This window comes from Nelumbo lutea, chromosome 1 (genome assembly GCF_056320005.1).
Source record: "Nelumbo lutea isolate HS-2025 chromosome 1, American lotus-T2T, whole genome shotgun sequence".
NCBI lineage: Eukaryota > Viridiplantae > Streptophyta > Magnoliopsida > Proteales > Nelumbonaceae > Nelumbo > Nelumbo lutea.
This window is the reverse complement of record NC_142684.1, coordinates 189,905,388-189,929,516: the sequence shown is the minus strand read 5'-3', so window position 1 is coordinate 189,929,516 and position 24,129 is coordinate 189,905,388. Positions and strand designations below refer to the sequence as shown.

At 40.5% G+C, this 24,129-nt stretch overlaps 1 protein-coding gene across 2 annotated transcripts; it reads left to right on the top strand.

The window, feature by feature from the left end:
* The first annotated feature begins 5,648 nt into the window (after nt 1–5,648).
* Nucleotides 5,649–23,113, top strand: LOC148879981 (DEAD-box ATP-dependent RNA helicase 8-like). Of its 2 annotated transcripts, none has more exons than XM_088961770.1 (10): nt 5,649–6,594; nt 9,178–9,238; nt 9,458–9,692; nt 13,410–13,648; nt 19,652–19,903; nt 19,978–20,158; nt 21,339–21,427; nt 21,512–21,585; nt 21,682–21,846; nt 22,770–23,113. In XM_088961770.1, the coding sequence occupies exons 1-9, from the start codon at nt 6,359–6,361 to the stop codon at nt 21,758–21,760; spliced, it is 1,446 nt and encodes a 481-aa protein (XP_088817896.1). In that variant the 5' UTR covers nt 5,649–6,358; the 3' UTR covers nt 21,761–21,846; nt 22,770–23,113. The 2 variants fall into 2 exon arrangements, with proteins under 2 accessions (XP_088817896.1, XP_088817897.1); XM_088961771.1 differs by having other exon boundaries at nt 5,742–6,594; nt 21,525–21,585.
* Nucleotides 23,114–24,129: the final 1,016 nt, after the last annotated feature.

The window sequence follows — 24,129 nt, the reverse complement described above, 5'->3', positions numbered from 1 at the left end:
GTAGGATCATCGGTATTGCCGTTCGTCTATTATGACATATTTGGCTGCCTGGTGCTGCACCCTTTTTGGCTGCATTGCGATCTGCAGGGAGGGTCCCATCTAGCAAGAAGCTCGCGAGTGGGTGGATTCAGCTCTGCTCTGCTTCAAGGACGGGAGCGACCTCCTCTGCCCCCTGAGAATGCTAGGCCGAGGTAAGTCCTCTATGTACATGGTTCTCATGACGTTGTGACTGGTGCTGGATAACCAGGACAGGGCGTCAGCCTCAGTGTTCTCTGATCTTGGGATTTGCTTGATGAAGTGTGGCTGGAAGTTGAGTAGAGCCTTTTTTACCTTTGCTAAGTAGGCAATCATAGTTAGCTCGCGTGCTTCGTATTCGCCCGTAACCTGGTTGACCACAAGCTGGGAATCGCTGCAGATAAATATGTGTTTTGCTCTTACCTCTTGCGTTAGGGCCAGCCCGGCTATCAATGCCTCATACTCTGTCTCGTTGTTGGATGTCGCAAACTCAAAGCATAGCGCGTATTCCAATTTCGTGCCACCTAGGTCGCGCAGGACTATTCCATCCCCGTTGCCCTGTTGGTTCGAGGAGCCATCTACGTGAAGGATCTAGGGCTCCTCATCCCAGCTCGCGTTTGGCCTAACTAGGAGAGATGCCACCCTGGCTGCTACCTCACGGGGTTCGGACTCTATTGGCCTGGGAGCTCCGGGCTCACCCGAACTGGGGATCTCGGGCTCAATTGATCTAGGGACTTCGGGGCTGAACGTGCACTCGACAATTAAATCTGCTAAGGCTTAGGCCTTGATAGCAGTTTGTGGCTTATACTGGAGGTCGTACTCGCTGAGCTCGATGGCCCACTTCGTCAGCCGACCGAAAACCTCGAGCTTGAGTAAGACTTGCCTCAGAGGTTTGTCAGTCAAGACGATGACAGTGTGAGCCTGAAAATATGGGCGGAGTCTCCGAGCTGCAATTATCAATGTGTATGCCAACTTTTCTATCTGCGGGTATCTCATCTCTTCTCCCTGCAAAATTTTACTAACATAATAGATGTGTCGTTGGACTCGATCTACTTCTTTTATTAGTACTGAACTGACCACTTCGTTGCTTACTGAGAGGTATAGTTATAAATTGCCCTCCCCGGGCCTAATTAAGACCAACACACTAGCGAGGTATTTCTTTAGCTCATCGAACCCGAGCTGGCAGTCTCGGGTCCACTCGAACCCTTTGCCTTTAATTGCCTTAAAGAAAGGAAGGCAACAGTCTGCCGACTTGAACATAAAGCGGCCTAGGGCGGCTATGCAGCCATTTAGCCTCTGAACCTCTTTTATTTTTCGGGGTAGTCTCATATCTAGGATGGCCTTTATTTTGTCCAGGTTGGCCTCAATATCACGCCGGCTGACGATGTACCCTAGGAACTTACCCAAGGTGACACTGAAGACACACTTGTTTGGGTTTAGTTTTATGTTAAATTGACGTAGAATTTGGAAGACTGAGTGCAAGTCTTGTATTAATTCATGCGAAAACTTTGTCTTGACGACCATGTCGTCTACATAACATTCTATCTTCGTGCCAATTAAGGGCTGAAACAGCTTATTCACGAGTCTTTGGAAGGTCGCCCCAGCATTCTTCAGTCCGAAGGGCATGACCTTGTTGTAGTACAGGCCGAACTTGGTTATGAAGGTGGTATTTTTCCTCGTCGGACTGGTCCATCCTGATTTGGTTGTAGCCCGAGTAGGCATTTAAGAAGCTTAGCAACTCATGTTTTGAGGTCACGTCCACTAGGTGGTCAATTCTGGGGAGGGGGAAGCAATCTTTCGGGCAAGCTCGGTTCAGGTCGGTGTAGTCGACGCACATGTGCCACTTGTCGTTTGCCTTTTTTACCAGAACCGGGTTGGCTACCCAGCTCGGGTAATGAACTTCCCTTATGAAGTCTGCTGCGAGGAGCTTCTCGACCTCCTCATCAACCGCCCTCCAGCGTTCTGGGGCTAAGTTGTGTTTCTTCTATCTAATGGGTTTGACTACATGGTCAATATTAAGTTTGTGAGTTATAAGGTTGGGGTCAATACCGGGCATATCGGCTGTGAACCATGCAAAAATATCTAAATTTTGAAGTAAGAAACTTACCAGTTCGGGTCGTAGAGGTTCCTCAACGGAAGCACCGATCTGTAGCGTCCGAGCTAGGTCCGCAGCTGAAGTTGGGATAGCGATCGTTTCTTCTGTGGGTGCAGCTCGTTCTTCACCTTGCTCCGTAGGCCATTCCAGTTCAAGGTCGTTGGCTACCTTGGTTTTTCCCTTCAGGGCGGCAACATGGCACTTGCAGGACTCGAGTTGGTCACCCCGCGCTACTCCCACACCGAAGTCTGTAGGAAACTTCATTACCAAGTAGTAGGTGGAGACCACTGCTCGTAGGACATGAGTGATTGGCCACCCTATTATGGCATTGTATGGGGAGAGGGTCGCGACCACCAGGAAATCGTGGTTGAGTCTGACCGCACAGGGCCATGTGCCGACTTCCACAGGTACTATTATTTTCATAAGGGGCCGGACTTCCTCTCCGCTGAAGCCCACCAGATGAGTGTTTGCGGGCTTCAACTCGCTTCTTCACAACTGAAGCTGGTCAAACACCGACTTGAAGAGAATGTCCGCCGAGCTGCCTGAATCAACAAGCACACGTCTGACTTCGAAATCGTTGATCCTTAGTTTTATGACAAGCGCATCATCGTGGGGGTAGTGGACCCCTTGCGCATCATCTTCCGTGAAGAAAATTGGTTCCTCCATCTTTGGCCTCTTCGGAGGGTTCTGCTCTTCTCGGGCAGCTTCACGAACTGACGCCCGGGCTGTTTCTGAAGTACAACCCACTACTACCAAACCTCCCACTATCACGTGGATGGTTCCCCGGACTAGCCTCTCTTTCGGATGCTGTCTTTGCGACTGTTCGGTTGGCCTACTACTGGACTCGGGAGCATCCTTGCTGTGCTCCCCTTGCCAACCTGTCTTATTATTATTATTATTATTCTGCTGTACAAAATTTCTTAAGTACCCGCGACAGATGAGTCCCTCTATCTCGTCGCGGAGATTACTACAATGTTCGGTATTATGACCGTGGTTTCTATGGAAACTGCAGTACAAGTATTTGTTCCTCTCGTTTGGGTTCCCTTTTAGGCAAGGTGGCCACTTTACGTACGGGGCGTCTTTGATCGTCATCAAGATCTCAACATGCTTCGTGTTCAATGGCGTGTAGTCTGTCCGACCTGCTATGGGAGCTCGGAACGATTGGCTTGGTTTTGGCACTCGAGCTGGATCCTTTCGGCTATCTGTTGGTTGGCCACTATGTGCCACTTGAACTCCTTGTGTGTCACCCCCATCTTGGCCACCGCGAGCTGAACTGCGGGGTCCAGGCATGGGATCTGTAGGCATGCATCGTTAAACCGCTTGATGTAGCTACGGATGGGCTCCCCTTCCTTCTGGACCATGCCAAAGAGGCTCTCCTCAGTTCGGGGGCATCGTTTGCTGGTGACGAAGTGTGCGGTGAAGACCTGCACGAACTGGGCCCAGCTCCTTATTGACCCAGGGGCCAGGTTCCTGTACCAGGTGCGAGCCACTCCTCTGAAGGTGGTAGTGAAGGCTACGCACATATAGGACTCGCTGGCCCTAGCCAGGTGCATCTAGGACTAGAAGGCATCGACGTGGTCGCTGGGGTCAAAGGACCCATCATACTTGTCGAGTGGGGGGAGTTTGAAGTCTTTGGGCATAGGGACTACAAGTAGTTCTGATGACAGGGGGGAAGGGATTGAGAGGATAGGGGCAACCTTTACCTCATCCAAGCTCGCTTCTCCACCTCAGAGCTTGGGCAGGATGCGGGTTGTGGTTCGGCGGCTTCGTCGGCGGTGCCTCTGCTGCTTGGAAGGCCCACATTGGTACTGCTTGCCTCAGTGTTCCCAAGATCGATGGGCCTGGACTATTGGAGGTAGTCTGCGGCTAAGGCGCTGAACCGGTTTTCGGTGCGCAGGGGCCCGTCCTGAGAGCGCCGAGGTGATGCTGACTTGATGGATCAGGTTCCCGGTCCGCCGGCGCTTGGCGAGACGGGGGCAGCCACTCTCTCTCTCCTACCGGGGGATGAAGCCTGGCTTCTAGAGGGGCTCCGAGCTTGGGAAGCCTCTTGGTGGGGGCACCTGCCTTGAGGGGAGGGCTTGGCTCGCCTAATGGCAGCGTGTCGAGGTGGGAGCTGACTTTGAGGCAGTTGGGGGAACTGCTACTGGTAGTGGTATTGAGATACATGGTGCGTCATCTGTTGCTGGTAAATTTGATGTTGTTGAAGTTGCTGCATTTGGGCTTGGATGGCTTGCATGCCATGCACCAGGTCATCAAGCTGGTTCTAGTTGGTTGCCGGGGGAACAATGGTTGGTTCAGCAAAGGTGGTTCCAACAGAGGGAGGAAGGGAGACGTTTATGGTGGGAAGATTCATGGGCACCACTGTTCGTGGCACATTCAGGCTGGGAATCCCATCCACCGGAAGGGGGATGGTGAACTGTCCGATACACACCACGGGAACTTGAAGTTGTTCCCTGGTGGCGTTCATCTCCGCGCTACGTCTGACATTGCGAGAAGAAGCCATGGGTGTTGGGGTTTCTTGGAGAAAAATGTGCTATGAAAGTTTTAGAGAGAGGCTTTTAGAAGCGTTCCCACAGACGACGCCAATTGATGGAGTGCAATCCGATCGGTCCTAGCTGTCAACGATCTTGCCTTTGACTGGAGCAAAAGGTGCCTGAAACGGGGAAGAAAGTGAGTAGTCTTCGGGGAGAAACCCGATGAGAGTGCTCCGAAGCTCAAGTTAGTATTTTCACAAAGGCGAGATAAAAAACCAGATGGCGCAAAGTTATCACGTACCTCCATTCTTGGGGGGAAGAGGGCCTTTTATAACCACTTCGCGCACTCACTCCCAAGCTCCTGTCAGGTTGGGTATCATTACCTCTGCACTTTTGCCAGCTCGGGTGTCATCACCTTTGCACTTCTGCCAGCTTGGGTGTCATCACCTCTACTGGGGCAGACAACCGCCATTGCTCTCTTTGTCAGAGCCGTCTCTGTAACTGGAGGTGGCGGTGGCAGGTGGCCGTTGAAGTGCGGCTGTCAAGTGTTAGATCCTAAGTTAATCAGGTGCGCCGCCTCAGGATACAGACTCCTTTGGTGTCAAGTACAGTTGTTCAGTTCGACGGCTTGGAGACGAAGTGCCGGAGTGGTGTGTGAGGTGGCCTTGAGTTCGGGTAGAAGTGTGGCCCAAACTGCCCTGGGGTGGGCTAGTTTGGGTTGTTGCCCTTTGCACTCCTCGTAAGGCTCGGGGCCAAAGGGAGAGCTCGAGCTCCTTTTGAGGAGCTTGGACTGTTGGTTCCTCCTCTCGGAACTCGCGCCTTGAGCGCATTGTCGTGCCGAGCTATCGCTCCTGCCAGGTCACCCTTGATTGCTTCCTCATTGGGTGGCCAAGAGGTCGGGCAAAATCTTCCTCCATCAACATGAGAATGCAGTATGACAAAAATTAAGGGCATGGGAAGTTTTAGATAATTGTCAAAAATTTTGAGGTCAAGACAACCGGTAGATCCGGTCGGATTACTGACCCAAACCACATAAAGTTGCGTTGCGTTCACAGATTGAGATCACAATTCACAAGCCGCAGGTGGGGCGGGTTAAAGTCGGTGCAACCCAAATCTAACTTCTAACTTCTAAGCGCTCGCAAGACAAGAAATGATTCATTCAGGGGAAGGCATCGCCCGACGCCCATCATGAGCCATGAGCCATGAGCCATGAGCCATCACCATCGGTACCGGGTTTACACTTTTTACAGCAGCCAATTGGAGCAAAATATAGTTCGCAATTTAAGGCCACTCCACTCTCCCTCTTACGCCCCACAAGAAAAACCTTCGTTTTTCAAGAAACGGTCATGTAACAAAAACCCCCCTTCCTTTTCTTTGAGTCTTTTTCAACCGTCTCGCGTATCTCTGACCTAGGGCATCCAAAGATCCTCGACCTTGACATCTTAACGCATATTTTTCTCTTTCATTTCTCGACAATCATCAGTTTCTTTCTCCTGTTTGCGTCGGATCTTCTGTTTCATGTCCCTCGATTCCTTCTATTTCTTAGCAATTATTTTAAATTAGGGATGGATAAATCCTCTGTTGCTCGCAAAAAATGGCCTATTTTGCCCATGATTTTTCCCTAATTCGAGTCCAGTCCTCCCTGGATCTTAGATGCATTCCACATAGTGTCGTCGATTGCAGTTTTTCTTGCGGCTGATTGTTTGCTGTCTGCAACTGTTCTTTTTGTTGTATTAAGATTGAGCTGTCTCGGTAAATCTGTTTCATTCGTCCAATGAATACACGAGGCAGGTATCCCCCTGGGATCGGCAACGGTCGCGGTGGGAATGTCAACGCAAACCCTAATTTTCAAGCTAGAAACCCTCAACAGCAGTACGTTCAGAGGAATACTGTGCAAAATCAGCAGGCGTTCCAGCAGCAACAGCAATGGCTGAGAAGGAATCCGATGGTAACCGATTCTAGTTCTAACGAAGTTGAGAAAACAGTACAGTCAGAAGCTGTTGATTCGAGGTACAGTTTTTCCTCTTTTTATTCTCGTTTGTTTTTCTTGTCTTGAAAAATTCAAAGTTAGTATGAAAAGTTCAGTAACAATTTGTTGAGCTTCCCATCACTTTTTGCATGGAAAGAGAAGAGAAACCATTGTTGTATCAAATGGGTTGAAACTTGTATCCTTTTCTGATCTAAACCTAATTGATGGGAACTCTTTGCCAAAAATTTTATGCCCTAGGAAGAATTAAACGGTCGCTATGAGCATAAAGTAAAATCAAGATGGAACTCATAAAGCACGGGGCTGCTTGTGAAGAAGGGAGATAAAAATGGGTTTATGGGTGTAATCTGTGAGCTTTTGTACATTTAGCAAAGTTAGTGACCACTTTACAGGGCTTAGTGGTGCTATTGTCACGTTTTAAGACGTTTCAAGCTATCTCTCTTTTAAACAAGGAAACACCTTTTAACAAGGTCAATGTAACTCCAAGAACGACAAGGACTGAAGAAAGAGGAGGAAGGAAGTTTAATCTTTCCTATTTAGTTGATTGAAAGATAAGTGATGTATTGCTTTGCGTAAAAAAGAAAGATTTTAGAACTCTTGAAATGAAATAAAGGAATTGCATTTTCTTACTTTATGGTCCCTGAGGTTTTCATCAGAAAATTGTAACTGTGCACTGTGGAGCTTGGCTGGCACTCACAAGAGAGGTTGGTGCTTTTCGATGACAAAAAAGTTTAGTATTTTTGACTACTATGGCGATGACATATTACTGATTCTGGTGACTTCTTTTGACTGTGAATTTGGCATTTTACTGACACAAATTTCAACTATGATGTTGACTTGATGAGATATTACAGATTCTGGTGACTCTGTTTGGATACCTTTTCTCACATGTTCTATGAGTTTATCTACCTTGCACCAAGTATTTCATTTGTGAATGAGACCTTTTTTTTTCATTTCCTTACTTTTATCATAAGATTTCCATTTTTTTGGGCATGGGATTTTCCCTAAAATTGAACTTGCAAAAGTTTATTTTCTTACAAGAAATATATGCGCTTACATATCCAGCAATGTGCTCATGGCTCTGAGGCTATCGCCTTTCTATTTACCTTTTCTCAATTTTTTGTGGTGTTGCTTGAAAAGTACCTTGGCAACAAGGATCTTATACTTACATTGTCATGTATAGGAGTCAAAAGTTAAAAAGGTTCCCATGGAGATAAGGTGCATTTGGTCATAAGCTGATTGGAGTATTATCAAGTGGCAATACATGAGATGCTGGTTATCGATTCAATCTCATTGTCAGTATTGTCATGACAAGCGTTTGGTTCAAATGCTTGTGGCTGTGCTTTGCAATGCTTTACTTATCAACCCAGAATTTACCTTAGTTTTCCTCTTTACTACATGGAATACTTACTTTTTGATGTTAGTAATGTTAAGAAGTTCTGTCCTTGTCCCAGAAGTGGAGCTCTAATTTTGTTACTACTCTAAGTTCTTTTATTGGATTGCTACTGTCAAGTTTGATTTATCTAAGAATTAAGATACTAGTTGGTGATAAGAATCTCAGACAGTAGGATTAAAAATGCGGGATCAAACAAAAAATCCCTTAAAATATGAGTGTCTGTTTGCTAAGTTATGTTGTTGGAGGGTGTATGATGCTCATATTTTCCATATCCATTTCAGTGGCATTGAAACAACTACAAAAGGAGTGGTCTCATGTTTTCCATATCCATTTTAGCGGCATTGAAACAACTAAAAGGAGCAGTTCTCCATAGATATAGAAAATTAAGGGAAAGAAAGAGCAGTGAACAATTAAATTTCAATTCCATACCTGCATGTTCTAAGATTTTGTTTTTGTTTGTAATGCCACTTCCTGTTTTAGTAAAGTTGCTTGGATGTTACTTGGAAAAAGAATTCATTAAATGTCTCTTGATAGAGTGCAACATTAGAATAAGATTAGTGTGGCTAACCTCAAATGGTTGTAACAGGGCTTTGTTTATTTGGATTGTATCCCTAAATATGTGGAAAAAATAGAGATATACAGGAGTGCAGCAAAGCCGCAAAAAAGACCTCTATGGTGCACTCAGGCCCCTTAACATTCAAAACAGCATTCCAATTAAAAATGAAATCTCTTCTGTTGAGACCTTTAAAAACTTAAAATGCAAATGACAATTAGGAAGCTACCGCCATCTGCACAAAGATGCATAAAAGGCCCTTTTCACCTTTCAGAAGTGCTGCTGACCTGCTGTTCCTTTCCTTCCAAATATTTCAATTCCAAATGGAATGTTCTTCCAGAGAATGTATCCTGTACAGCCCTTCAAAGCTGGTAGTTGAAAGAAAGTTTCTGAACTTAGGGGGTATAGGACGAAGAGGTGTCAGAGAGAGAAGGGAAAATTTACTACAAGGAAAGTAGAAACTTTAGACATGGTTAGAGACATGCCAAGTTTTACTTTTATGACTCTATTCTTGAGCTTTCTTTTTTATTGTAGTTAACGTTGATTTTGTCCCATAGCAGTATTGTACTATTCTTTTGTTGAAGTATGAAGTGCATGATATTTTTGGTTGTTCACTTAAATTTAGTACTTATTCTTTTGTTTTCTACTCTATCATAGTTCTCAAGACTGGAAGGCACGGCTAAAGATACCTCCAAGGGATACACGCTATAAGACAGAGGTATGCATTAAGAAATGGAAATGATTATGCAATTTCGTGTTTTCACTTGTGTACTGCTTCATCCGTTCTTCCCCTTCTAAACTTCATTTACAAGATGTACATGGGCCCTTCTATTAAGTTTGTATGGTTCTCACTGTATGACCTTTATTCTGGGGATTAGCCATGATTCAAAGTATTTACTTTTGCATGCAGTCTAATTTATTTGTCTTATCCTTCCAGGATGTTACTGCTACTAAAGGAAATGAATTTGAAGACTATTTCCTGAAACGTGAGCTGCTAATGGGGATTTATGAGAAGGGGTTTGAAAGACCTTCTCCTATCCAGGAAGAAAGTATTCCTATTGCCTTAACAGGAAGTGATATTCTTGCTCGAGCTAAAAATGGTACTGGGAAAACAGCTGCATTTTGCATTCCTGCATTAGAAAAAATTGATCAGGATACCAACGTTATTCAAGGTGATTATGTATACTATTCAGTTTTTTTTTTTTTTTTCCTTTTTTTCCTCTTTGATAGTATTATCTATAGTCTATACTATTCAGTTGTGATTGTCTTGCAAGAAAAACTGAGCTAATTGTGCATATTTATATGTGTCGTGACAGTATTTTGTTGGAAATAACTTACCTAGTTGAAATAATTAGAATACTTTTTTTCCATCCAAGAAAGTGTTCCAATAACTTAATTGCATGTTATATATGCGTTAGAGTTAAACTGGTGATTTTTTCTTGTGTTCCCTTGCACTTGGAAAGGTGCAGGTCCTACTGTTGTGAGAGCAATGGCATTGAATATGGGCATGCTTGCTTCATACAATCAAAATGTGGAGTTTTTCAAGGATACCCTTGGTTTTGGTGAAGCTGGTACAGTTGTTGGAGCAAGTGCAGTTTCAGGATTTTTTGCTTCAGCATGCAGTTTACCATTTGACTATGTTAAAACTCAAATACAAAAAATGCAACCTGATGCCAATGGAAAATATCCATACACGGGTTCTTTGTACTGTGCCATGAAAACTTTGAAATCAGGAGGTCCCTTTAAATTCTATACTGGATTCCCTGTCTATTGCGTTAGGATTGCTCCTCATGTCATGTTGACATGGATATTCCTTAACCAAATCCAGAAGATGGAGAAAACTGTTGGATTGTAGTGTTCCAATTGGAGTAGATCTTTGACTTCGTAATAATTTCCTCTTCCAATTGAAGTGGAGGCTGGTTTTGGCAACTGGGCAGCCTTCGACAGTTTCCATAGGAGTTTTTATTATTATGTGATGTAAAGGGTTAGATAATATTTCTTGGGAGCCGTAATGAAAACCATCCATAAAGATTTTTGGGGGAGTGGGCATTTTATTGACCAAGTTTGTTGGCCATGGTCACGGTCGTGGTTTGAAGTGAATCAAATGATTTAAGATAACTCTCCCCATTCAAAATATGTTTTTGAGTGTACCAATCAATAATTTTGGAAGCTGTTTTAGCTCTACAGTAGACTAATTAATTTTTGTTCGTTTTTCATGGTAGTTTGATTGTATAAACTACTGACAACAAAATTTGTTCTGAAAAAGACAGTAAGTTAAGATTTGATCTGAAAAAAACCAAGATACATATATTTTTGATTCATAACAATAAATTTTCATTAAAAATAAATAGTCAATTGCAATGGTGGGGGAGGTAAACTCTCTAAACTCTCCCCCCAAAAGATACAACCTTACAAGGTAGCCCAGAGGAACTGATTCCTTTACACCCCTTGTTTTACGGGTTCATCTGCAAATGAATTGGTACATCTTTTTACCCATTTGACTCTCACCTCCATACCTTGAGTTAGCCACGTGAAGTATCTTCATTCATTAGTGTAAGTCCTCAATCCATCATTTTCCTTCCCTAACCTATCTATTACCACTTTAGAATCTCCTTCAATGATTAACCTGTTAACACTTAAATCCTTACCCCTTTTCACACCTTCCATCAAAGCCATAATTTCTGCATGCAGTGAGTCCCCCATGCCAATTGGGCCTCATAAAAAAGCTATGGCTGAACCTTCCCCTGTCCTAAAAACTTCACCAATGGTTGATGGACCAGGGTTACCTTCAATGCTTCCATCAAAGTTTAGCTTAACGAAACCTGCACAAGGTGGCGACCATGGAGGTTGAGCAACACTTCTGCTTGGAGCCAATGCTACTACTTCCTTCCAGTTGTTTAGCAATGTCTCTGTATGGATGTCCTTGAATATCTCTACTGTTTTTACCCAATGAACCACCCTAGAAGTGATCACTTCTATGATTGCCTCTCTACTTTTCTCTTTTACAGCAATTTTTTTTTTTGGTTTGTTTCCTCCCAAATTGTCCAACAAACCACTGCTCTTGTGCATCTCCACAATATTCTTCCCCATGCCAATTGGGCCTCATAAAAAAGCTATGGCTGAACCTTCCCCTGTCCTAAAAACTTCACCAATGGTTGATGGACCAGGGTTACCTTCAATGCTTCCATCAAAGTTTAGCTTAACGAAACCTGCACAAGGTGGCGACCATGGAGGTTGAGCAACACTTCTGCTTGGAGCCAATGCTACTACTTCCTTCCAGTTGTTTAGCAATGTCTCTGTATGGATGTCCTTGAATATCTCTACTGTTTTTACCCAATGAACCACCCTAGAAGTGATCACTTCTATGATTGCCTCTCTACTTTTCTCTTTTACAGCAATTTTTTTTTTTGGTTTGTTTCCTCCCAAATTGTCCAACAAACCACTGCTCTTGTGCATCTCCACAATATTCTTCCCCTCTTTTTTGTGCAGCTACCAGAAGTAGAGTCAAAGAGGCCTTGTAGACTTGGTAGGGAAGTCCACTTGCAACCAAACAAAGAAAGAAATCAAACCCAAATAGAAGAAACAAAGGGGTAGGAGATAAATAAGTGGTAACAAGACTCACCATTGACTTTACAAAGAGTGCACTGGTTAGAAGACAAGCACCAAAAAGGCTTCTTTCATTGAAGTAGGTTGCAAGTGTTAACTCATTCCAAGAATATTCCCCCAGCAGAGAACCCCAATGAACCTTATGAAACATAAGGCTCAATGGTAAGTGATTATAAGAGGGTTTCTTGGGAAAACAAGGGGTTTCTACGGAGAATTTGTTCTTGGATGCTTTGTAATTTGTGTTATTTGGGGGGTCAGCACCTCTTTTTGGGTGGTTTGCAGTTGTATTTTCTTTAATTTTTATTAATGAAAGTAACGATTTCCAATAAAAAAGTGATTATAGGAGGGTGTATATATATGTTTTTTTAAGTAGGGATTTTTTTTCCTTGGCTAGCACTTGATTTTTCCGTAGGGGCCAGTTAAATTCTTTTACAACGTACCTTTTTTGATCAACCATATTAATCATAGATTCCCTTATTTTCATCATCACCATCACCATCCAAGCCTTATCCCAACCATATGTGGTTGGTGGCTACATGAATCCTGTTTTTCCATTTCATTCTGTTTAATGCCATACCCATTGTTAAATTATTAGCACTTACAATCATTTCTTACTCCTTTGACCCATGTCCTTTTGGTCTACCCCTATCCCTTCCTACCCTTCAACTTGCAATAAATCACTTCTTCTATATATATGACCAGAGCATTTTAGTCTAGTTTCTCTCATTTTATCATCTATTTGATCTTTTCCTAGGTTCCTTTGAATGACTTCATATCTCGCCCTATCCTTTCTAATTCTCCATTCATTCATCTCAGCATATGCATTTTTGCCACACTTATTTTTTGGACATGTTTTTTCAGTGTCAACACTCCGCTCCATACAGCATAGCAGGCCTTACAAATTTCTATAGAAAATTCCTTTTAATCTAAGTGGTATTTGCCTATGATATAGGATTCTGGATGCACCCATCCATTTTTCTCTTCCTGCTCTAATTCTATAGGAAACATCCTCCTCAATCTCTTTTGTTATGTATTATCAAACAGAGGTGCAGGAATTCAAAGGAGAGATTGAGGAGGATGTTGTCCATAGAATTGGAGCAGGATGGGCAAAATGGAGGGGTGCATCTGGAATCTTATGTTATAAGCGAATGCCACCTAGATTAAAAGGAAAATTTTATAATTGCATCAGCATTTTTCTTACATGGACAGTAAGTGTTGTTTAAATTTTTGCTTAACCCTGATTTTGCTTTTTTTTTTTTTTCCTTTTAATTACTCTGGTGCAGTGGTTATATTGGTTCCAACTCGAGAGTTGGCTCTTCAGACATCACAAGTTTGTAAGGAGCTTGGGAAACATTTAAAGATTCAAGTCATGGTCACTACTGGAGGAACCAGCTTAAAAGATGATATTATGCGTTTATATCAACCTGTCCATTTGCTTGTTGGAACTCCTGGCAGGATACTCGATCTTGCAAAAAAGGGGGTTTGTGTATTGAAAGATTGCTCGATGCTTATCATGGATGAGGTATAAATATAAAATACATAAAAAATTTCTAACAAAATCTGGTTATGTACACTCGTATGACACAATTATCTATGTTGCCTAGGCCTCTAGGGTGTCTTGTGCTTGCATTCTAAGTGATTATTTATGGGTTAACTTGTGATAACCTTTTGAGTTAAATGGTGCAGTAGTATGGTCTTTCTATCAATGCTAATACACTTAAATCAACTCATCAAGGCCTTGTCCTAACTTCTTGAGTTAGGCGGTTAGCTACATGGATCTTGGTTCACCATTCCACCATCAAGATCAAGCAATTGGTGTTTTACAGAACCAAGCTTGGATAGTATGTGCACTGATTCTGAATGCCTTGATACATGTTGCATGGAATTTTGTGAAGCATGTGAACAAAATCTCTATTTCTTGCACCAAAAGCTGGATGAGTTGCATTTTTCTTTTATATCATGAAAATTATTTATGACTAGTTTATACCACCAAGTTCCTTGATCCTTTTCCCCATTATCCTAGCAACCATGTTACATAGGCATTGTCTTAAAATGGGCCTTATAATTCATTTCCCATTTGTATGTCCTTGTCTTAGCTAAATGTGTGAAAGATGCTTTGAAGCCATATGATAACAGCTGAAGCGGCTGAACTGATGACTTATTAGTTGTCTTTCAGTGGATAAAATAATTAAATAATAAAGCACACAAGGTTGTAATAATCATCCCAACTTCAGCTTCAGCCATTCTACAGTGGACAAATTCCTTAATAATTTATGCATTAAAAGGCAGATAAATAAGCCCAGAAACAGCTGTACAAGGTTGTCTCTATTTTCAGGACCACTGGGTGAAGGTGATTCTGTAAGGGCAGAGTTACTAGCAGCGGTACAAGGTATACTGATGGCTGGTCAAATTGGAGTGAACAATTTGTTAGTAGAAGGGGATTACAAGGTAGTAGTGGGTTGGCTGATAAGCCTAGAAACAGCTTGTTGGGGCTATGATGATCTGTTAAAGACAGTTAAAAGGATGATAAGAAATATGACTGTCAGGTTTCAGTGGGTCAGCAGATCAGCAAATGCAATGGCTGACTCTCTGGCCAAGCAAGGGGTGTCAAAGGGGAGATCTGTTTTGGGCTACTTTGTAATCGTGTTTCAGGCTTGGGCATGCTTAGTGTATATGGTTCAGTCCTCGGGGGAGGTAACATCTCGTGCCTCCTCCTAGGCTGATTGTATTTTCGTTATTTGAATTAATAAAACTACTCAAATTTATCAAAAAAAAAAGGCAGATAAATAAGCCATTAAGTTCAGCCACGGTTATTATTGTTGTTTTTTTTTTAATTTTTTCTTTATTCTTTTTTTGGGAGAGAAGATAATTGTGTTCATTACATGGAAGTTATATTTAAAAAAAGTGAGTACATTAGAGGATGCAGAGCCCAATTCTATGGATAGTAGCCCTTCTGGTCCTATTTCAGAAGTATAATCCTTCAAGTCTTTAACAACTTATGGGGTCAGTGACACAAGTTCTCTTCTTCCATTCTGTTCTGACACTAATAATTTGTTAGTCTTTGATGAAAAAATGCCTCCCAATAATATAAGAATTGTCAATTTTCTGGAGAATGCCATCATAGTGATGGAAGGAGCAAGAATGCAGCGTATTTTCTGATGGAGTATATTAGGTGGTTAGGGTGGATCAAACTTTTTTTACAAATTTGTTATGGGAAAATTTTACCATACAAATCCAAGGATTGGACAGAATGATGCTTGGATTTCAGAGAGAGGATGTTTATGGGGATTATCATATGTAATTTGAGTGCAAGTTCTTTCTTTGATTACATTAAACATTGAGGCAAGGGAAATGTGTTGGGGTTTGAATTATTTTAGATGATTGTAAGTACCTTCTTGGCTTAAATCAACATTCCTCTTAACCTGGCTAGATGGTGGGTTAAAGTTTTGGTGATTTGGTCTTTATGCACAATGTAAGTCAAATCTGATGCGTATCAGGGATGTTAGGATTATAACATTTGCTGCTTGAAGGCATTCCAGAAATAAATGGACTTGGAATTTTCTTTGTTTTCTCCCTTATTTTTTCCATCAAGATATCATGATTTCTTTCCATGGCTTAAAATATCTACATATTTCCTAATATTTTCATGTTATATTTCCATTTCAATGGATATCAAGGTGAAATTACTGGAATAGGCCTATTCCCCATTGCAAACTACTATCGCCATTGCCATATGGAGTATAAGAGATGGTATTATAGCATGATGAGTTGGCAATGGTATTACAAATATGTGGAGCAACAATGTTATTGCTTGCCTAGTAGACATGATGATCACTGAGACAGGTTGAAATTCTGCTTCAGATGTGACGTTAAATTTTAGTTTTGTTTCTGTAATTGATTACTTGGTTCATCTAGAAATGTTTGTACATTTTGTGAATTTAAATTTTGCTTGAACTTACTCCATTATGTAGTTTTAAGTTTTAGCTCTTAAAAGTCTATAGGGCAACTTTGCAAAATATTATTTTGTTTATTAACCTTTGTTTTGTTTTGTTTTGTTTTGTTTTGTTACAGGAAAATAATTTAAAAGCGTGCATCTATGTTTCTTTGTCATATCCAGTGTTTTAAAAGCGCAAGGCGCAAGGCGAGGCGTGTGCCTTTTTGAAGCAAGGCGCAAAAATACAAAAAAAAGCTAAAAATATTAAACATAATATTAATAAAAAATATAAACTTAAATTTTAAAATAATGTTTAAAAAAAACCTATTATCTAAAATTAAAATACATAAACATAAGATGTAAAGCATATTCATATGAGAATTTAAAAATAAAACCAAACATATAAGACATTTTCAAGCATGTAAAACCTCTATTCTCTTTTTTCATTCAATTGCATTACTTCAAGTAGCCAATGTAATGTAAAACATATTACGTTCCTAATTCTATGAGCCGCCTTTGTGCCACGCCCCTCGAGGCAAGCCCAAACAACTTCACGTTAGGTCTTAAATTCATAGTTTTCACACAAAAAATAGTGATTCTATAATTTTAATTGCTTTTTAAGAATACATTTTATTAGGATGAATGAATGAACAACATTACCAAATTGGGGGGGGGGGTTCTCGGAGCTTTGGTGAGCGAGCGAACTGGAGTGGAAAATGCATCAAATTTTCAAAAGGTGCACGCCTGGTGCCTAGGTGTGCGCCTTTTGAAAGGGCTGCGCCTAGGACCTAGGCGAGGCGCATACCCCGAAATGTGCCTCGCCTGTGCGCCTAGGTGCGCCTTTTAAATCATGGTCATATCATAAAATAACAATGTATTTTTTTTTTGCTGCAAACATTGTTTTTTTGCATATTTCATAATGTTTTTTCTATGTACAAAGTTTTTACAGTATTTTGATATATTGACGTTTCCAACAATTTTTTAGACCTATTTCCTATATTTGGATGACAACATTTCCACTAACACTGACATTTCAAACCATGCTTATAGAGAAGGAACTTCAGACTTGAAAAAAGATGGGGAGATTGTCTGCATGTATTAAGTGGTTTTTGATGCCAGATATGATGGGTGCTTTGCCAAGAGGGAAGAATCTGTTGTCAGGGGGAAGAACTGTTCCCCACTATTGATGCATTGCTCATTCATTGCAGCATATGGTGGCATGCTTTCAGGATGTTTGGGGTTTCCTTTGTGCTCCCAAATAATCTCAGTAGTCTCTTTGCATCTTGGCCTTCCAAATTTCTCTGCAAGAGGGCTCCATTTTATGGAAGTTAGTTTCAATTGCAGTGTGTTGGATTGTTTGGACTGAGCACAACAATATTATCTTCAATAGCAGAAGCTTATCCTTGGAAGCAGTGATTGGCGAGTTGCAGAGAATGCTTTTTCTTTAACCCATGCTGTTAAGGAGTTTGTGGGTCTGTCTTCTAGTTTTTGCCCATTCTGGGATAGGATCACTAGGGATGATAATTTTGTAATTAGCTTTTGATCCTTCTTATTAGTGATCCTTAATCTTTTCTACTCCTTTTTGAGGGAATATCTCCCTATCAGTTTTATACAACTTCTATATCCATCTTTCTAAAAAGGTTGCTTTGCTAAAAGATGCTCAACTGGGGCTGATGCTATTCGGGGATTGTCAAGTAGTAATTAGGTGGTTGTCAGGCTTGAAGGTTTTTAGCCTCTTGGGCATTCAATGAGAGCAACAAAGGTATTGTCCTGAAACATGGTAGGGGGGCAATGATTTTGTATGTGAATGTTTTATGACATTTCCTTGTTTCGTCAGCCATGGGCTATTCTATTTGTCCCTACTCCCTTGAAGTCTAATTCCTTTGAGTAGGGTTGCAAGTCGAGCCGGGTTAGGTCAGGTTGAGGCCAACCCTTGCCCAACCCTAAGTTCTAACCCCCCAACCCTAACCCTAACCCTAACCCAACCCAACCTTCAACCTGACCTACCCAACCCTAACCCTAACCCTAACTAAATTCCTTCAACCCTAACCCAACCCAATATTGTTTCCTCATCTTATGTTTCCAAAGGATTTTTTGTATGGGGCATTTGGTTTATGACAGTAACAGGAATAATCATTTTTATTTGTTGACAATAGGAGTATCCATGGATCTGTTCAAACTTCAAATCCATTTGAAGAAGTATAATAGGCATAGGTAGATTTTATGTGAATAAGGGTCCTATGAATGGGATTCAGAGAAGGGAGGGAAGGAGGATTTCAAGCATAAGAGAATCTGGATCTTTTTCATATAAGTAGATGGGTTGAATGGGCTCAAGAAGTCTCTGAAGTGGGGCTTGGTTCAAGAGAGGTTTAATGAATTGTAGGGTTAAGTGAGTTTATTTATTTATTTATTTTGAATAGATAGGCTTAGGGCTTATAACCCCCTTCTCCCTTTATCTGTCGTGGAGAAAGAGGACTACAAAATTGAAATAGGAGATATTTTTGGAGTGAGGCAGGGATGTGGAGAAAATGGATATTTCATTTGAACTGTTGAAGATGCTGAGGGCTATTTGTCTGAAGAGAATCAGAAAACTGGGCTTTGAATTGGGTTGTCATGTCTTTTAGCTGTAGCAAGATGCAGTTGGGGGGGGGGGCTTTTTATTGTCCTGCTTTGTTTAAGTTGTTGAGACGCTTCCATCTTTCCCCTTCTAGTCCCTCAGATATTCTTGGGTGCTCATTCGGAACGTTCAGGTCTTTTGCGTATGACACGTATTGCCTTTCCTCCCCCTCCCTGCATTATAAATTTATTCTATCAGGCACCTCATTACAAATCTCCTGTAGACATCTTAAATTGATTATTATATGTCTCCCTTGTTAATGTTTCTCCTCTTTCATGTGAAACTGCCGTATTTCTCCATCCAATGTCAACAAAGATAAGCTAATCATATAAGAAAAATTTAATTAATTTCAATATGAACTTTTTTTTTTTTTCGATAAGTACTAAAATTATTAATTGATTAATTAGATCACAGGATATACTTGTAAAAGGAATAGATAATGGAATATACAAAATGGAGTAGACAAAGAATAATACAGTTTACCTCTACACCCAAAATGACATTCCATCTAAAAACAAAATTCCTTTGATGGCAACCTACAAAGCCCCTAAGAACTAAAGTTCAATCCATTGGTTTGAAAATTTAACCCCCTACAGACATGATATTGAAATTTCTAAAATAATAAAAAATTCTAAACGAATAATTCTGTACTCCTTAACAACAGCATAGAATATCATTGGCAATTGAGTACCTTTTGTGTGACTCAATCTTCCTCTTCTTCTTTTCATGTTCCTTATTTGGGTGTTTCCATTTTATTTTTTGATCAATCTAGTTTGTTTTTTCCCATGTCTTGCAAATCTACTGTACACCATGGATTATCACTTTCCTTAAATGGGGAAAACTAAGTGAAGAAAAGTTAGTAGTAGTCTTGTACTGTTTTATCAAATGTCCTTTCTGATGGTTTTGATGCGTATGTGTTGATTGTCTTGGAAGATTTTGTTGACTCTTTTGCTTTGTCTTGTTTCAAATTCTAGGCCGACAAACTTCTGTCTCCCGAATTTCAACCTTCAATAGATCAGCTAATTCGTTTTCTGCCAGCAAATCGGCAAATTTTGATGTTTTCAGCAACATTTCCCGTAACTGTTAAGGATTTCAAGGATAGATATTTACAAAAGCCATATATCATTAATCTCATGGATGAGCTCACTCTAAAGGGTATAACACAATATTATGCTTTTGTTGAAGAAAGACAGAAGGTCCATTGTCTAAACACACTTTTCTCTAAGGTTTGTTCTAAACTGATACATGTCCTGTACCCATATTTCCTCTTTATGAATTTAACAAATATGTTTACTTCCAGCTTCAAATCAACCAATCGATAATATTTTGCAACTCGGTGAATCGGGTGGAACTGTTGGCAAAGAAAATTACAGAGCTTGGTTATTCTTGCTTCTACATTCATGCCAAAATGTTACAAGATCATCGCAATCGAGTATTTCATGACTTCCGTAATGGTGCTTGCCGGAATCTTGTTTGTACGGGTATGTTCTTACCATTTTTTAAGTCTACTTGAGTGTTTGCAATTTACTTATTTAATCTGAATTGTGAATCTTATTCTGATCATTTCAAAATGCTTGCACTTTTTTGATGGATACAAAAGCTGACATTTTCTTATTGATTTATTTATAAGATAAGGTCCTTGGAAATTTCTTGTTAACATTGAGTGAAGCAAGTTTCATGTTGGCAGTTTGCTTCTGTTAGATACTGGTTGAGTACTTGAGTCTTGCTCTTGCACTCTTGCAGTATTCAAAACATAAATCATCAAACATGTGTACTTTGTGCTTCTTTTTTATATGTATGTTTATCTATATTTTAGTCAACAATGGATTCTGATTATTGACCTGCAGAGATAGAGAGGAAATGAAGCAGAAAGGAGAGAAAATAAAGAGACAAGAGAACACAGAAGGTTAACATGGTTTGGTTTGAAAGCCTAAATCCAAGGAAGAGGGAGAAATTAATCCACCTGATAGAACTAAAAATACATGTCCATGAGCTCAGTCAGTCTCTTTCTCTCAAACCTAACCTATACAGTGCCCAAAATTACTAATAGGCTTCTCATAATCCCAAAATTACTCTATAACTCCACCGAATGTAATAAAGTTACAAGAACACCCTTATGTACTCCAACACTGATATGCTGCTGTCACAGTTGATTTCTCCTTGTATTACTAATCAGAAAAAAATCCTACTTTTATTTTTGATTGGAAATGGTAACTTTCATTAATTCTTTAATAAAACTTATTACAAACTGTCACCTTCAAAAATCCTACTAGTATTTGTGTGAGGGCTACTACCTGTCTTTTGATCACCTATAGGTTCTAGATCCTATTTCTCCAGTACTTAGCTTATATTTGTCTGACAGCTGGAAACAGTTGCAAATATTTGTACTCTGCCGTAGCGTTTCATCCATTTACTGGTAAAAATATGGCTAAGGAGAACTTAAGCCTGCAGCCACAAGCTAGAATTTGAATGGAATTCTTGTGCACTTAATCAAGCCTAAAATACAGCATGATATTGCTCTTTGATCTCTCTTAAGGCTATAGGGTCCTCCAACCCCAAAACTAAAACTTCAGCCTACTTATTTTTCTGAAATAAATCAGAAAGTACAGAAAGATGTATTGCAGATGCTAATCTTAGTTTTTGTTTAAAATCTTTTGGTAGATTTATTTACAAGGGGGATAGACATTCAAGCAGTAAACGTTGTTATCAACTTTGATTTCCCAAAGAACTCAGAGACGTATCTGCACAGGGTATGTTAAAATCCCTCACAATGGGTGGATCTTTATGAAAGCGTATTCCTTTTCAATAATGTATGTGAATTTAACATTATTCAGGTTGGTCGGTCAGGACGATTTGGGCACCTAGGGCTAGCTGTTAATCTGATCACCTATGAGGACCGCTTCAACCTGTATGTATCGAAGTTACCCTATCATTATCAACTATATTGATGAATCCTTCAGTGATCTTTTTTTTCCCCTGATTGCACATACTGGTTGTATTACAGGTATAGGATTGAGCAAGAGCTTGGTACTGAAATAAAGCAAATTCCTCCGCAAATAGACCAGGCTATTTACTGCAGGTGACCTGTGATAGTAGCTTCTGCCCTGTGGTCAACAATGGTGAGTAAATGCAAAAGATATGGCTACGTCTACTCGCTGGGGCTTGCAAAGTAAGTTCTTGTTATCTAATAAATATGTTCTTTTATAATAAATATTACAGTTGGACATTCCATCTTTTTAAAGTATGTTGAACATAGTCTTTTTCTATGTGCATTATGATTGTTAATTTGAAGGCATGATTTTATTTCTGGGACCCTTCTAATTTCTGGCAAGGAAGTTTGGTTTTTGTTTTTTTTTGGGGGTACGTGTATTTTTCTACATGAGGTAGCCCAGAAAGCTGATTTGCTTTGTGACCGACATCTTGCCCGGTGCATTTGGATCTGCCTTCCAGGTTGTTGAAGAGCCTCCAATGCATTGGGGGCTGGGGCTGATTTGTAAATGGACATGGTTTGCATGTCAATTCAGAGTTTTCATCGGATGGGTGTTCTGGATTGATTTGTCAGCCCGTCATGTAGGGGAAAAGGGAGACTAAAGAATCTGAGGAATATGTTTGCAAAACCTTCACTGATGTTTTGTTCTGCTAACAGTTTTCTGGATGCACCTCAGTATGTCATACCTCTGCTAAAGCATTGTATTTTCAAATTGGCTTTTTAGCTGTTGTCTATGCTGTATAAGAATTTGTAGTAGATCCAATAACTTATTGGTCTATGCTCCTCTTTTTTGAGGTTTGTAGTCCATGTCATATTTCCTACCAAGAACGAAAAATTTTCTGCTTTATTTCTAGATGTTAATATACATAAATACATACAAGGATAAAAATTTCATCACGTATAGGAGCCTTCCCAATACGCCTCTAGAGGGGGTGTTTTGGGTCGGCAAGTGGTTCAGAGGGTAGACCGGCCTTAAACCGGCCTCTCTGGTATATACATATTATATTCGGTGGCTCGTTCTAGATGAGTAGATGTTAATATTGTTGCACATCTTGTCAGGCTTCTAATTATAGCTTATGGTTCTTTTGTTTGGCTGTCTCTAGGTTCTCTTAAGCTTTATTGTCCAAGAACATTTGTTTAACACTGCAACTGGACTGTTTTGAAGATGGGGGTGTAGCACATGCAACCTTCTGATGGAAACTGTATTGGTTATCATAGTTTCAATCTTCTGCTATTCTTCAAAGTTTGTAGATTTTCATGATACTATATATTTCGTAGGCTGGGAGAAGCTTTAGAATGCTTTGTTGATCCAAAGGATTGGATTTTGTTATCCTGGGTTAAGCCACATCTCTGTGCTTATGTTAGCTCAAGTATTATTGGCACCAGGCATGCTTTTGTTACTTAAATTCGACATATTTTACCATAAGATTAAGATTCCCCTTTTTGACGGATGCTTTATTATTATATAAATATTATAGTGATTTGGCCCCCCCTCCCCAAGAAGATTTGGGTGGCGTTTGGGAGTGTCCTATGCATTTGGGCCCGGGAGCAGTTGGATCCAAGTTTGATTTTTGTTAATATTCGGATGGATTTCCTACGTACCTCACTTTTTTGAGATAACATCTGCGCCCCACATTCTCATCTCAGCGTGCATTTGGAACGTCTCCCGAAGTTCAGTGGGAGATGCTTCCAATACACGATTGGTATATGCTGTAGGGCGCAGATGTGAATTCCACTTTTTTCTTCTTTCTTTGCTTTTTAGTTAATATTCGGATGGAGAAAATTCCTTAAAAACATTTTTTTTCTACTTAGAATAGGCTATAGGAATTATGCTTTACATTCATTTATTGGACGCATTTTTTGCCTTTTCCTTTCTTCAGTAAACAATTCAGCTATAATGGATTGGAGAAAATTTTCCTTACAAAAATTGCCGCCACGGCTATCTAGATTGCAATTGATATTTGTGTTACCTACGTGAAAACATCTCAGTTGTCACCCACAAGTCCACATCTCTTTGTCAATGTGTGGTTGAAGTGTTTGTAGGTAGCTAGATCCGAGCACCGCTGCCATGGGTTGATTATTGCCTTATTGGAGTCCTAAGACGTACAAACTGGATTCCCATGAGTGATACTCGTGTCAGTAGGATAATGAAGTCAAGGCAATATAGTGCCGGGAGGGTAATATGCGGTATACCTACCACCGGAAAAAAAATGAGGGTATTATGCCTGAAGGACTTTGACCAATCAATACCTCCAGTGAATTTTGACGAATACCCATGATATTGATTACCGTATGACACCAAATAATTGGTTATCAATTTCATTGGTATCATGCTCTTTTGTCTCATACTCGGACTAGACAAGGAATTAGAATGTAAGCATTGCATGTGCTGACTCTGGGATATTTAATGCTTAAACCTTGCTGAAAACCCCAATTTTATTTCAGCATCTATATAATAACTCT